General features: G+C 42.4%; 1 protein-coding gene across 1 annotated transcript in view; it reads right to left on the bottom strand.

Annotated features, from left to right (window-relative positions):
- Window positions 1-15,845, bottom strand: part of LOC133614831 (mediator of RNA polymerase II transcription subunit 13-like) — a 36,065-nt gene extending 20,220 nt beyond the window's left edge. Inside the window, exons 1-16 of the mRNA XM_061973126.2 lie at window positions 14,967-15,845; window positions 12,767-13,001; window positions 11,959-12,127; window positions 8,470-8,615; window positions 8,182-8,379; window positions 7,912-8,106; window positions 7,689-7,845; window positions 7,509-7,616; window positions 5,665-6,384; window positions 5,364-5,580; window positions 4,385-4,415; window positions 4,178-4,299; window positions 3,973-4,063; window positions 3,694-3,890; window positions 1,869-2,050; window positions 20-909 (exon numbers count right to left, since the gene is read on the bottom strand). Of these exons, the coding sequence (XP_061829110.1) occupies window positions 20-909; window positions 1,869-2,050; window positions 3,694-3,890; window positions 3,973-4,063; window positions 4,178-4,299; window positions 4,385-4,415; window positions 5,364-5,580; window positions 5,665-6,384; window positions 7,509-7,616; window positions 7,689-7,845; window positions 7,912-8,106; window positions 8,182-8,379; window positions 8,470-8,615; window positions 11,959-12,127; window positions 12,767-13,001; window positions 14,967-15,032 (3,724 nt within the window). The 5' untranslated portion in view covers window positions 15,033-15,845. The remainder of the gene's footprint in view (window positions 1-19; window positions 910-1,868; window positions 2,051-3,693; window positions 3,891-3,972; window positions 4,064-4,177; window positions 4,300-4,384; window positions 4,416-5,363; window positions 5,581-5,664; window positions 6,385-7,508; window positions 7,617-7,688; window positions 7,846-7,911; window positions 8,107-8,181; window positions 8,380-8,469; window positions 8,616-11,958; window positions 12,128-12,766; window positions 13,002-14,966) is intronic.
- Between the last annotated feature and the right edge of the window lie 206 nt (window positions 15,846-16,051).

Genomic DNA, 16,051 nt, shown 5'->3' with positions numbered 1-16,051 from the left:
GAATGAAATTGAAGCTTACATTTGCATTTGGGCCACTGGTGAAGACAGGTGCTTTTCACTAGTGTTTCATCCACTTTGCCTCCAGACATGTTGTCCATGAACTGCCTGCCGTGCTCCAGCGCCATGTAGCAGTCGTTATAACAGTCCCTTTCCTCCACCCTCAGGAAGGAGCTGGGGGCACAGCTCATTTTGGGGTACTCCACACCTGCCATAGGGGCAAAAGGGTTGGTACACTGGTCCTGCAGCAGTAGAATGAGTTCATCTGGGGGCTTCTCCTTCAAGTTGCCGGACTTGTGTTTAGCAGCCGCTCGCAGCTCTTCAAAGCTGCGCTCCGTGTCCCTGCTGGAATCCGAGCCTCGGCCGACCACTTCCAGCTCGTCTTCTAAGAAGAGACCGGCGGATTGGCCGAAGCGACGGTTGGCGACGGCGCTGAAGCCACAAGTGCAGGGATATTGCGCTTCGCCGTTATCCTTTAGGTACACACCGACGTCCGCTCCTCGGATGTTCATGTTGCAGACACACACGCAACAGCTGTCAAAGTTGCAGTCCTTGAAGAGGTTCATGACCGACTCAGAGAGGATGAGCGTGACGTAGAGACTATGGGCCTCCGGGATGGAGGGGACAGTGGCTGGCTCCACGGAGCTCAGTGGTCGGCAGGTGGAGGATGTGGATGCGGGGGAGTAAAGGTCAGCATTGTCATACTTCAGTGAGCCCTGGACACTGGATGGGCCACGGGGTGTCCGGGGTGTGCGTGGAGTGCGAGGCGTGGGAACAGAGAAACGGGGCGTGGCCGGGGAAGGGAGGATGCCCGTGCCGCTGTTGCTGGGAGGGGCACTGCTGGACATGAAGGGTGTGTGGGTCTGCGGGGTGTGGGTCTGGATGTCCTCTGGTTCCACACTTGGGATGTTACTTGCACAAAAAAGAAAGAAATACGGCTAGATGTTACAACTTGTGGTTAACAGTAGTGCTGCAGCTATCAATTAGATTAGAAGTCTATCAATTTGTTTACCCGGTAATCAGATAAAACACTTTATAGCCTATTTAAGGGAAAATAACAAAAAAAATACAAGGTTTCTGCTTGCCATAACCCTGATTTTTTTTAAAAATAAATGCACATTAGAAACATTAAAATGTCACTTTTAACATGTGTGCATAATAAAATAAAATAAATAAAAAAACCTAACTTTTCGCCACCACACAGATCATGGCACCCACACGCCACTGTTTTCATGTACGCTCTATTGCAACGGTATTTACAGTTCTGGGCATTCTACGTAGTTCGGATTTGATACATTTTCATTAATTACACTCAAACAATCGAAGCAACAGAATATAAAACAAAGCTTCTTTGAAATCGAATTAATCAATGTAATGAAATAATTGTTGCAGCCTTTGTAAACAGCGAGTGGCAGTTTCAGATATGGGCCATGGGTAATTGCCCAGAACAACATTCTCTAGGTGGCGCTGCAGGAATGAGGGGGGTAAAAGTTCATTTGTGCTTAGTGCCCCTTACATACAGCCCACCAGTGGATAAAATCAAACCAATGATAGACGACGAAAGATTATAATCATAAGTCAATATCTCTGTCAATATAAACAGGAAAGTGAGACAGTAAGTGTGCGACAAGTTTCTGCAATTGAAACATTGCGCAGCAGAATCTTGCCCAGGGTGCCAATGGAAGCTAAACCACCACAGATGAAAAACTTTCATACAAATCATGAACAAAATCTGTACCAAGATGCTGGTTGAACTCCTGTTGTTCAGAACAGTGTATTCTTGACCATACAATTGTTATTCATATTTACTTAAACATTTCCCCCAAAAGTCAGGAGGTTAAACAAGTTGATTATCATGCTGCACTTCTTACCCGTCTTTGTTCACCACTGGTGGCATCAGCTCCATTTTGGTCCAGTTGCGCATGAACGCACACTTGTGCTCTGGCAGTTTGATAGGCAACAGACACTGGCTAGGCAACGTCTTCAGCGGGGCGTACATGGAACAGCCGATGAACGGCTGACTCGTTTCCGGCTTGTACACAAAAGAAAAGTCCTAGGGAAAAGATGACATTGTTCAGCAATTGAAAACAAATGTACTGCAGCTCCCCAGTGTCAACAGCACCCGTGCAGTCCCACACCTCGACACTAGAACCACCATGATTGACTGTAGACAAGACACAATAGTCTTACTTGTGTTATATTTACACAATAATGGCTGCATGCTGCAAGGCAAGCAGCCCATATTATTACTCCTCATATTCAACTTTTATTATTATAGTTCCTCACGTTTTTCTTACGATTAATACGAGACGAACCGGTCAACGAACCCCCACATATAACGTTGGAAAGTCTCACTCGCGCCTACAGCGGTACTTTAAGTTGGCAACATTTCATGTTACCATGGTGACGCTATTCACGGATAATTAAAAAAAAGGGCCAATTGAATGGGTACATACAATTTTAATGGACGATTGCTCTGAGACAAACAGCAAAAAGACAAGATTACCTCTTCTTGTAGCTCAGCCATGCTTTCACATAGCTCGGTGCTTAACGTCTCATTTTGTTCACACACTTGTCAATTTTCGACACAAGCTAACTGATAGCATACAAACGTTAGCTTACTTGCATGCTAACATAAGCATGATATTTTTTTAGCTAAATTTGCTTTCGTTTACCCCAGAGTCAAATAACTTGGTACGTGACACTTGTTAACATGCAAACGTTAGCATGCTAATATTAGCGTGCTAACTTTTTTTTGCTGTTTTTTCACTTTCTCTACTTGCGCAGCCATACACCTTACAGCCGTGTTTCTTGATATGTAAGACATGCTGTTAGCATGCCATCGTTAGCACACTAAGTGTTACATTTTAATGTAAGCATGCTAATGTTTTAGGCTAGCTCTATAGCTCAGTTGTAATATAAAGGAACTGTAATATACATCTATTAACAAGCTTATTGGTGTGTTTAGTGGGGCAGATGAAAGTTAAGTCAGAGAAACAGTTACAGTACAGTTACACCTAAAACTCACGGATTCGGACACTCGGCACCATTTTCAAAGAACGGCAGCTTCCAACGACCCCCGGCCAGAAGTCCAAGGCACAGATAGCAGTCCCATTAAAATATCGGCGGGAATTTTCTACTTAATTTATAAACTACTGCATTTTCTCTGACTTAACTTTCATCTGTCCCACTAAACACACCAACAAGCTTGTTAATAGATGTATATTACAATTCCTTTATATTACAACTTCAGCGTTAGAGTGAGTTGATTTCTCATGCTCATTTATTTGCTGTTTTTATCCGCCACACGTGGAAAGCCGGTCCGTGAAAATAATGTATACATTAAACTGGTCCCTGGCGGAAAAAAGGTTGGGGAACCCTGGTGTTACTTACCGGTATTTAAACTATGTAATGTTACAGTGGCCAAATATATTAGTTAAAATAAAACGAGAAAACTTCTGCATTGTTTTAATGAATACTTAGGCCTAATACGCTACTCTATTTAATTGTTGGTCAATATGGTGGTACTAGGAGAGCAACGTTTTTTTTTGGGGTGGTACTTGAAGAACTACCGTACTTCTAAAGCAGTATAGTTTTACTGACTACTCTATGATATATCTAAGTATAAGTTTCGATATAATACGTTAATAATTAATTATTGTCTATTTGTGTACAGTTTAGCCAGGTGTGCCGTACCTTTACTTCAGATGGCTTCGGGCTGCAGAAACCCTCCTCCACCTCCATCTTAAAGTGGTTGTTAAGCTGGCTGCCATCCAACAGGGTGAGGCCCGTTCCCGCTTCCAGGCTGTCTTTGCTGCCCGAGTTCATGGGGGAATATCCCTGCTGCTCCATAGAGGGCGGGGTGGGAAACATCTTGTGCAGGTCTGCCGTGCCTGAAGAAGGAAGGAAGAGAGATTGTTTCTCTTGAGAAAACCCATTCGCAACTCAAAACAATCTGATGACTGGCATTCTTACTTATACAAGACAAGGGGTCCAAAGAGGTTGGTTTTGTTTCTTTAGAGACGAACTTGTCGTCTACCCCCACTCCAGCTCTTTTGGTTCCGGGCTATACATGTAAGAAACACAGTGTATTCACACACACACACAAAAAAAACAACATAAAATAAACATTTGTCAACCAAGATGAGCCTGTTCTCATTAGAAAAAAATGAGCACTTACCGCCAACTCATCTTCATCTGAATTAAAGATTTTATCTAAATCGCTGTAGGACACGGCCAAGTCGTTCTCATGGATGAGGCTGGTCGATGCTGACGGCTTACTGCCTGATGGACCTTGACCTTCTGCACCACATCAGAAAAAGCACGGTAAGTAAACGCTACAGAATTATAAAAAAAAATCTGTTCAAAGAACATTTTAAGTCCTCACCATCAGCTGAATTCCCTGATCCATCATCCAACTGTTTGTAGGAGTAAAAGCAGAATGCATTTATATATACAGTTATTTCTACTGCTTGTGCAATATACATTATTTGAACTGTTTGGTAAAGTCGATTAAAACAAAATATTTAAGTCTAAATACACAGTAGGGATGTAACGATATGACAATTTCATATCACAATTATCATGACCAAAATAATCACGGTTATCATCATCACTATTATTGTTGAAGGTGCGCAAAAAATGCTTAAACACTGAAATCTTTAGACCAAGTTTTTTTAAACAACCAAATTAATACACAGTTAGAAAACACACTATTTTGCATGTTTTGAGTTTCTTATGCTTCACTGATAGTGTTTTAGTCTTAGTATTATAATGGCTAAGCTTTTATTGTTTTAAATATTGGATAGTACTGTAGCACTTTAGGATTTATTTCAATAAAAAGTGCCTAACAAATAAAATCTATTATTATTATTATACAGCTTGCTTGTAGGTTTAATGTGCACAATTAAATAGCTTAGTTGGTCAAACAATGTGTTTGCATAAATTTAGATTGGGGTATGGGGTTCTTAACGGGGAAAGACATTAAAGTATCCTGTTTTCATGTTAGCATTTAAGCTGGCAATCAATCAATCACGGCTTTTCAATTATTTTAATTCAATACGTTATTACGAATCATTGCAAGTTTTAACGCGGTTATCATTGACATTGTTTATCGTTACATCCCTAATGCACAGCAATTGTGCAACATATTTTCTATCATTTACATATCTTGAATATATGACAACCATTTCACTATGACATAAAAACAGGCAAGCAGGCTAATGTGCAGAATTGCAATGTACAGGTATGCCCACTTGTTAGGTAAGCACTACTACAATTTAAAATATTTTATCCAAATCTCAAGCATATTTCAAGCCCCTGTGAAAACCTAGGTATTATGATATGGGACAGATTACGTCACCCACTTTATGTTTCTTGCTCCCGTCCCTCTCAGCTCCTGGCTTGTCCCTCTTCTCTGTAAAACTGAACTCTTCGTCCCCCTCGACAAAAGCGTAAGGGTCTTGCTCCTCGCCGTGATCTCCGTCCGCAGTGGCGCAGGAGAGGTAAGTGTTCCTCCGCTGTGCGTACGTCTTCACTAGTTCCTGGGACACTTTGAGCGGCTGCAATGAGTCCGACATCAACCTGAGGAGGCGAGGGCAGCAATATAAGATTCGGCAGAGCACTTTAAAATGACTCCAGATGAATATGGATTCTAAAATGACTTACTCGGTAACAGACACAACACTTTCAGCTCCTCCTCCGCCCCCAGGGTCGTCTCGTACTTTATCTACAGGTAGCTGAGGTGTGTAAAAGTGGGCGGCCTTCTTTCTCGGCAGGTTAAAATACTTCCAGGGGTTGTGGCCGGAGTCTTCATTGGGGTTAATGGCTGAACCAAGAAAGACGGAGGGCTCCGTGGTTTCGTTAAAAGGCGGGGGAAAGGGCAAAGGCATGGGCATGTTTTCCGGCGGGGGATCCACAGATGAGTTCTTCTGAGGCAGCAGACAAGGCTCCACTGAAGGAGGGTAGAACGGTTGGTGAATGGGCGTAGAGGAGTTTTTCATACAAACTGGGGTCAGTTCGCCTTCGACGTGGTCGCATGGATGCGGGCTGAGCGGCGGCGGAGGCGGAGAACCCACGAGGTCCGCGGGGGGCCCGTGGGTGTGCAGCGTGGGCACTTTGGAGGGTGCCGTCGTGTCCACGTGGTGCAGGCTCGGGTAGGAGCCCTCCTCCTGCGCTCGCAGACAAAGCCTCTGGGTCTGAGGCTCCAAGGTCTGCTCGTCGCTCACGGAGTTGCGATGGTGAAAAGGCGTCTGCGGCCTCTTCTGCTGCTTCTCGCCTTTCTCCAGCTTCTCGGCCAGCTTGTGCTTTGGGGCCGCCGGGGTGGGGTGGCCTGATGAAGGCGGATGTCCTGAGGTGTTGCTCAGTCGCTGTTTCTGAGTCTTATGTCTAAGTGAGGGGGAAAAACAACAATACTTACAATCTAGTCAACATTAAATTGAGAATAACAAACAATGTTGGGTATTGGGAACACATGATTACACTCTTTAATAAAATCACAAATCATAAAACTTACGGATCTGGTGAAAATTACAACTGTACTATTTAAAGCAAGAAATAATCACCACATATACAAAACTGTTGAGAGATAGAGGGAAAATATAATTTGATGGGTGAATTGCAATTAAAGCAGCCTTGTGTTAATTATGACTCTTGAATGTTTGTGCATATCAGTTTGTGGGGTGACTCAACAGAGTCAATAAGAGGAGGAAATCAAACAAAACAAGAGCATTATTCAAATTAAAAATGAATTTAAACTATTTTGTCAATAGTTACAACAAATATGATGAAACACAAAATATCTTAAGGGTGTAATGTATTTATACAAGCTACACTTGATTAAATGGGTGGATTTATTATTTGCAAGTCTATGTGATTTAAAAAGAATATGTATTAACATACTTTATACTGTCAAGTATCATGTGATTATATATACCGGTATTGATGATTAAGGAAAAAAAAATGGACAATATAAATGTTTGCTTCTTCCTGCTCCTTTTTGGATACACGGTTTATTTTTTTAAATGTATTTTAATATCACTGTTAAGTGTGTTTTTTGCAGATGAAGATATTGTTTTGGAAAGGATCACTTGTTTGAATCGTTTAGATGGTTTGTTGTGTTCGAAAGGAAATTGGTAAAATTAAATAAAAAATTGCTGATTGTGTTCCCTCTTTTGGTGGCAAGGCATGTTTATTTATTCAACTACGGATAGTCCCAGGGATTTTTTTATTTTTTAACTTTAACTGGATAAACACATTTTTAAATTCTAAGCATTATTGTAATTGTTTCCCAAACAAACAATACAACACTTCAGATTTCAAACAACAGCTTTACAGAAGACTGTCATAGCGTGGATAAATACAGCCACCTAGTGGTTATTTTTTTCTTCTAAAAGGTAAAACTGTTCCAACTGTTATTTGTTCCAGTAGACATTACCTTCAGTAATTTAGGCAGTGTCTATTAGAGTGGCGGCCATCTGAGAAAATATTGTCATGACAATATTTTAACATACCTTGAGCAATTGCAATGCGGCCTGTGGACAGGCTCCACAAAATCCCAGAGCCCTGATTTTTCTAACTCTTCCTCACAGGTCCCGTTGGTCAGGGTTGTAAACTTCCTCCTATGATGAAGAGAATGTCGATATTTAACTAGCAGTTTTCATTTCAGACGGAGAGGAAATGCTTTCACATACTTGTTCCCTGTGCGGTTTATGTTATACTCCTGCCAAACGGACTCCACCATCTGGCTGGCCAGCCTGCGAGGGATTTTCCCCCCATGAAGAGTGTTATTGGAGCAGTAGCCATCGGACGCAGTGGACAGTTTATGCCACCTCTGTGCTGGCTGATAATCTAAGACAGGAGGCAAAACAAACGTGTTCAAATTGTGAAGTTCCATGTAAATAAAACCAGCTGTACCAGTTTGAGCTTCCTCCGGTGATGTTGGGGGAGTCAGCGTGACAGAGGACATGGCGGGATCTCTGAGAGCGCCATGGCCCGGCTGAGCACCACACATGCTTCCTAAAGTGTTGGACGAGCCCTGAGGGACCACCGTGGGGAGGTCCAACAGGGGGAGGAGTACCAGGCAGGAAGGATAAACCATCCTCACTCCCGCTGGAAAAGGAACCGTGTCAGACATATGCTAGGAAATCAATACAGTAACTGTACAGACTGTTTGTGATGCCTTACCGACGAGAACCTCAACAGCTGCCAGGGAGTCATCCTCCCAGTCGCTGTCCTCCATCTTTTCCTCCTGGACCTCCTTGGGATTGGGGCTGATGGGATAAAACTGCCTCCATTCTTCAATGAGCTTCTGAGTTGGGTGATCTGACATCTTAAATCCCTGACCCGTAAGGGTCCCATTCAAACCGTACGGGCTCAGAATGACTGGAGTGCAGACAGGGGACAATGTCAACATAAAAAGTAAATAACTTGTACCAAACATGTGTGATTCAAGCAAGCGGACATCTTCTCTACCTTGCAAAGGGCTGGAACTCTGCTGGGCGAGGCTCAGGTGCTCCTCACTGAGGCGCTGCAGAGGCTGGTGTTGTGCAATCTCCACGCTCGTGCATACGTTGCTGTCGCCGTGCACGAAGAATGTGAACGCGCAGGACAAGTGCTCACTGCAAGTCAGCGACACAAAGTGGCATATTTAATATTGCAGCATTCATCTTTTAAAAGCAGGACAATGACACACTGGAATGAGGAGTCAAGTGGCCGTCACATCTCCTGCAGGCCAGGCTTAGTTTAAGTACTTTGGCAGAGTTCATGAACATGAACAAAGATGCAGGTTCATATTCACAATGCCTTTCATTTCACCCCCTGACAACTGACACGTCTGAGACTTTCCAACAACACACACTCTCAGAGACCATGTCTTGAATTATAATGTAATGAAAATAAAAAATGGTTGATTTGATTCTTACTATCCATTGCTGGAAGTAGGCAAAGTGCACGGAAATAATACTTGTTGACATAGTTGCTGTAAAAACCACAATGCACACTCAGCATTCTCCAAAGGCTGACCCTGTTTACTGGCCAGTGAGGGCGAGCGACAACAGGAGGACTCATTTGTATTAGGAGGAACTGAACCAACAGACACTAACATTTACTTTTTGCAGCCAAAAAAACAGCAACAAGGACAGTTTTCAAACAAACCTGCATAGTTTGGTTTGTTTGGATTAGCAGTATCATATACATAATACATACTACAATCAGTATTAGCAACTATGGTTGCTAATACTGCAAAATATGCAGCAAAATTTTGTTCCGTATCTTTCTTCAGTCAGTATTGTTTTGGGCACTCTAACTCACACTCATCTGTATTTTTGTATATAATGCTTAGTTAAGAAACATCAGTCACACAGACAAACAATGGTAATAATTACTAGGGCTGTGATAAGATGCCGAGGCCCTTACACGTATCTACCGACCAATATAATTATAAAACAGCAGGTTTTTAATAAAATTCTGTGAAAACACAAGATGCAAATACTGCCAGATTATGAGTTATGTTCAGCGAGAGGGCCTATTTCCACTCGAAAAACAAGAGTGGAGTCTCTTCTCTAAAACATACCATCTTTGGTTGAGACTTGCCAATGGCTTCTAACAGCAAGCAGCACGACAGCAGCATGACAGAAAAGCTATGTTTTGGACCGCTGTTGACTTTTTCGCTGAGAATTCTTGTCATTAAGCAGCATCTGTTTCAAACTGCGCCTTAGCACTGTGTCATTTTTACAGCAGAAGACTGACAATTAGGAAACTGAATTTAAAAAAAAAAGCTAACTGCCTCGCGAGAACATGCCTCCACCACAAACCTCAAACTCTAGTTTTTCTTCTACTATCAAAAATACTATTGCTTATGCAGCAGAATGCACAAAGAGCCCAGCTGTGTTAAAGCACGAACCTCTGCACAAAACACATTGTCGCACTAAAAGCAACTACTTTTGATCACCCTCTCTTTTAATTATGCTTGGACTGGTTCCAATTGAGTGTGCTCGGGGCGGTGCAGTCAACATGTTTTGGAACCGAGACCAGAAACATATTGAGACAGATGACAAGAAGCCCAGCCTTGGTAACTGCCAGGCCAGTCTCCAGAAGGCGTGTTATCTTGGATTGCACACGGGAGGTCTGAATGACAGTCTTGTAGTGGAGGATCTGACATGTTTGGACAACAGTGTACAAATAAGTACCAGAGACTTAAAGCAAATGAGCTTGACCTCACATGTAACAGCATAAAAAAAAACACATTTTACTTGTCTGATCAAGCCTTCGAGACTATTTCATACCTCAATGGCAGAAAGCCACTAAGGGGACAACTGCAAGTCTTACTTCTCCGAAACAACGGACTGCAAACTGGACCACGTTTGTATGAAAAAGAATAACAGTGCCTGCTGCAAAATACACATTTTCACACTCTACCATCATCATCAAACCTTAAAAGGGGAACTGTACCTTTTCCGGAATTTTGCCTATCATTCACAATCCTTATGTGAGACAAAAACACATATTTCCCTTTTTTAATGCATTCTAAATAGTAAATAAATGTGATAAAAAAATCAGGGGAGTCGCTCTATTCTGTCAATAAAGCACTTCCAAAAACTTCCAAACAATTCCACCAAGGTTTTATAAACATGCTCCGAAGTACATATGTAAAGTAGTAACAGGCACATTTATAATAAGATGAAATATTTACGTATTTTGCTCATTTGAAGCATATACGCTTCAAAAACACATCACAACGTTCGCTTTTTCCTTTGACAACAGCACTGATTATTATTCACTGCAGACTTTATGAGAGCCCACAAACATAACAAAACACCACTTACTGTGCAATGTCCGCGGTCATTAGGATGCCAAATGATAGAATGTTGTTATAATCCTGTTTCGATGACGAATGACTCATAATCCATGTGAAGAAAAGGGGGCTGGACCCAAGTGTCTTTCTCGCCATTGAGTCTAAATTGGCTATCAAAGTGTACCAACTTGTCGGATTACGTCCTCATCCTTTTACTATGAAGGTGAGAGGCATTATTTATGATCTACACTAAACTTCCACAAGCTCTGAGGCTAAAAAGCATTTAACCAACTGATTATGTCAAAATAGCCACACAAGCTTGTGATCACAGGGCAACTATAAATAGATTGTCTGCTTTAACGCTTATAATAACAACAATATCACTAAAACTTGGTTAATATTAAAGTCACGAAATGTAAATGGAGTATACTTGGTGGTTTTTGGATGGTTATTTATTTGATTTTGTGGGCGGAATAGAGGACCTCCATTTGGCTCCATTGTAAGCGGACTTGTATTTACAAGTTAGAATGCATTAAAAAAAATACATCTGTCGTCTTGTCTTTCATAATGATTGTAAACTATAGACAAAATTCCCCCCAAAAAGTACAGTATCCCTTTAAATAGTACTTCTAGATGCTGCTTCAAATGAGAGTACAACACATGTAATTCCCCTGAAGTCGAACCATTTGGAAATACACCATAAATAAGGGAAATTATGCATATAAAGGTGCAACAACTAAACTTTCACAGACAACACAAGGACACTTCAGCAAGCATTAACAAAATGAAGGTTTTATAGTTTTTTTTCGTAAACTATGGTTTACTTCATTTTGCACTTGTGACAGAAAGAATGTTGAGCAAGATGCATGAGGCATAACTGCAACACAGCTAATCACCTACTGTTACACTTGTGGGATTGATAAGAATATAGCAAATCTTAAAACAGTTTGACTAAGGTATGGATAACTTTGATTTCTGTTATGTCCAATGTAAACAAAGGTTTTCAGCACCCCTGAACGTCTGTGGATCCAAGCTACAGTATTCTAAATGGGACCCTGCTGTACTAACAGATCTTGATTCTATGTGCAAAAATAGCAAATGGTGTCATTGGCACATGGTCCAGTAGAAAAAGAGGGATACAATACAAAAAAGGTCATGTGTGACGGTACCTTTTGTTGAGGACTTTCTCCTCCTTCTGATAGGGCTTCACAAACCACTTGCCGATGCGCACGAAGCCGCGGTTCATGAGGCAGCGCTCCAGGAGGTTGTGGATGGCTTTGAACAGGAGCGTGCGACACTCGTAGGACAAGCCGCTCTCCCACACGCCTTCCTCCTCGCCTACAGGAAGGCAAGGATGTTATAAAATATGGTGGTGAGTGTGCAGCCACACAGTATCCCTGCAGGGGTATTGCCCAATTGTTTATATATGTGCCCTAAAGGTTGTTCTTGTCTAATAGTCATGTTGTGGAGCAAGAATCAGAGCATTATTATTTTTGTTAAAGTAAATGCAGGTCTTATTAGATTGTGCATCTATTGATGAAAGGTAAACATGAGCAACTTTGGTGTTAATACTAATCTGGGTACCTGAGCTGACCCCTCCCTAAGAAGGCAGCTCTCGCTCATGTGTAATAAGTGTGTATTTTTTTTAACACAAACAAAAAAAACATATCCTGAATAGATTGGGCTGAATTGCTGAAAATCAAATTCCAAAAGCATTTTGAGGAAAGCTGTTACATACCAGCCTGAATCTGTGGTGGCCAAGAGCCAATAGATTCCACAAAGCTTTGGAGGCTGACTCACAAACACATCACAAGTTGTATAATCCAAATTGCCATAAAAGACAAGTGTTTGACGGTGAAATTTTAAATCAAACCCATCCTGCAGTTGTGCGATGGGATATTTAAAGAGTATGCGCTGGGTCATGTACACAAATATAGGCTATGTTATGCAAACAAAAGACCTGCGGCGTGGACTCACTCGAGAGCTCGTTGTGGATGAGCTCGGCGAAACTGGGGTCGTCGCCCCACCAGAAGAGCCAGAGCTCCCTGCGACCCGGCGTAGGGTGCCTCCGCCACACGCTCAGCACGTCTGCCGCCATGCAGCGGCTGAAGCTACACAAGATCGGGTCCTCCTCGGTCACGGGGAAGAGGATGGGCGACGACGTGGGTCCTTGCCCCACGAAACGCCGCCATTTTATCCCGGTCAAATCAGCCTAGATTTAAAAAAAATCAAAAACAAAGAGAGATATTAGCAAAAATATATTTACCAAACGAGTACTCAGTTTTGTTGGAAAAAAAAGACACAAATATGGTCAAAAGTGAGGTTTGTTGACATTTTCTATGGGTGTTGCACAATGCAGAAATACATTTTGCTGATAAATAAAGATGTGTACATGTTTGGAAAGTTCTCTGCAACAGCTAGCATATAAACAAGTATTATCCTTTAATTAAATAAAGTTTGTAGAGCACAATTATAACTCTGAATGGCACTACATTACATATGTAGTAAGAATAGGCCTTTCTTGCAATCCATGTCAACGCACTCTTATTGCTTGCAACATATGAGCCATTTTCCTAAGCAACTCTCCGCAAGGCAAGTGGGCAACACTTGGCCCCGCGGTGTGTTTCTGCTCCTATTATGGAAGTTGGAAGACCAGTGTTTTTCAACCACTGTGTCGCGGCACACTCGTGTACCGTGAGATATTGTCTGGCGTGCCGTGGGAGATTATGTAATTTCACCTAATTGGGAAAAAAATATTTTTGGCAAACCAGTACCGTATTTTTCGGATTACAAATCGCTCCGGAGTATAAATCGCACCGGCTGAAAATGCATAATAAAGAAGGAAAAAAACATATATGTTGCACTAGAGTCGCATTTTTTGGGGAAATTTATTTGATAAAATTCAACACCAAAAATAGACATTTGAAAGGCAATTTAAAATAAAAAAGAATAGTGAACAACAGGCTGAATAAGTGTACGTTATATGACACATAAATAACGAACTGAGAACGTGCCTGGTATGTTAACGTAACATATTATGGTAAGAGTCATTGAAATAACTATAACATATAGAACATGCTATACGTTTACCAAACAATCTGTCACTCCTAATCGCTAAATCGATGAAAGGTTCTTCCTCTGTGTCGCTTCTAAACAACTCTGCCAACTCCAAAAGTAGACAATGTGCCGCTTCCTCTTCTATCGGTACGTCTAGTCTCTTACGTGAATGAGATAAATAAGATTATTTGATATTGTACGGTAATGTGTTAATAATTTCACACATAAGTCGCTCCAGAGTATACGTCGTACCCCCTCTGAAAAAATCTGCGATTTATACTCCGAAAAATACGGTAATTATAATCCGCAAATGTGCCGTTGTTGAGTGACTTTGCTGTCGAGAGAACGGCAGAGTAACCGTGTAACACTCTTCCATATCAGTAGGTGGCAGCCGGTAGCTAATTGCTTTGTAGATGTCGGGAACATTGTTTGTCGCGATCCCAATATGCAGACGACAGTGGGAGGCAGTGTGCAGGTAAAAAAGGTATCTAAAGCTTAAACCAAAAATAAACAAAAAGACGAGTGACGCTAAGAAAAGGCATTGAAACCTGGTGACTATGCAGAACGAAACTAAAACCGAACTGGCTGCAAAGCAAAGTAAACAAAAACAGAATGCTGGACGACAGCAAAGACTTTGCAGACGGCGTCCACAAAGTACATCCGCACATGACATGACAATTAACAACAAAATAGGAGCACTAAAACACTACACACAGGAAAACACCAAAAAACTCAAAATAAGTCACAGCGTGATGTGACAGGTCGTGACAGTACACCTACTTTGAGACAAGAGCTAAAGTCATGCATGCTTGGTTATGGTTTCAATTCATATCCAACAATTGCGAGAACGACTTTTTTACTGTCATAACGGCTGCTGAGTTTCATTTTTTTTAATGTTTCCTGCTGGCGGTGTGGTTTCAATGAGAAAAAAAATGTGCCTCGGCTCAGAAAAAGGTCGAAAAACACGATTTTGTAAGTCGGCAGGCCCCGATGCCTTGACGCCAGTCTGCAAAACTGACGTTACAAAGCTCGGCAGCCCTGATTAGCCAAAATGGCTTTTCTGTGGCCTCAGCGGCGGAGCTAACAGTAGCTTAGCCTAGTCAAAAGAGTGGAGTCTTACCAGGCAGAAGAGGTTGGAGTGGCAGTCCTCCAAGCTGGCCCCGTTTGGTACAAAGCACGAACTCATCCTTTTTTCACTTCAAATCCATCGTCGGGGGGACGAGAACTGCTCGGGGTTTTTAGCTCCTTACGCCGGAGAGTCGCTGGGTTTTTTTTTTTTTTAGTTGTTAGCTACCCCGTCGCTCACTTTGCTAGCTGCTAGCGGCTATCCTCCGCTAGTCGGGCAGGCAGACAACTTCCAGCTCGGCGAGCTAAGCCCAACGTTTAAAAAAAAAAAAAAAAAAAGCGGCCAGATAGCATCGACTGGAACGAGAGGCATCCGGCGATACGATTCATCCAAATGTATTGTCCGATCGGGGTCGGCGTGCGGGCTACATTACCGCGAACGAAATAACACAAGTTAACATGGCCCCGGGGTCGACTGGCGCTTTTAAAGTGATAATCACAGTCCGGTAAAGTAAAAGAAAACTTCACCCCCAAATGCGTAGACCCCCCGGGTGCTAATGCTAATAGCCGCTAGCCGATCTGGAACAATTTCAACGCAATGGAACTCTCTCCCCTCCCCCTGATCGCGCTGCTAGCCCGCTAGCACACAAGCTAACATACCAACGCTAGCCTGCTTACTACATAAAACAATTAGCTACATCGCCCCGCCTCGGCGCCGCTAAAAAACACCATGATGCTTCCGACGCGATTAAAACCACCCGGAGAAAAGGTACGAAAATGCCGAATCGGCGAAGCTACTCATCGGCTTCTCTCCCCCCTTGCTCGGGATCCATGGCTCCAGCAGATTTCCATTATTTCAGCTCATGGATTGAATTCTTTAATGGCGGCCAGGAGGACAAGTCTGCCTCTCGCCTCCTATTGGCCAATTTGTGCTAATGGGGGCGTCATCCGGCTTCAAGTAGCTCCATGACTTCACAGTTTACAAGATGAAAGCCCCCCAGTTGCATCTGTCATACTGTCACTGGTCACTCCTCCGTGATGCATATTACCCGACACGTTACTCGCTGCAACATGGACATGGATATATTTATCGCATGTTGTGTCTGTATGCATTTTATTTTGGTGCGCGCGGTTTGCATA

This window comes from Nerophis lumbriciformis, linkage group LG17, assembly GCF_033978685.3.
Source record: "Nerophis lumbriciformis linkage group LG17, RoL_Nlum_v2.1, whole genome shotgun sequence".
Taxonomy (NCBI): Eukaryota; Metazoa; Chordata; class Actinopteri; order Syngnathiformes; family Syngnathidae; genus Nerophis; species Nerophis lumbriciformis.
Note: the sequence above shows the minus strand (reverse complement) of the source record. Positions and strands in the feature narration are given on the sequence as shown.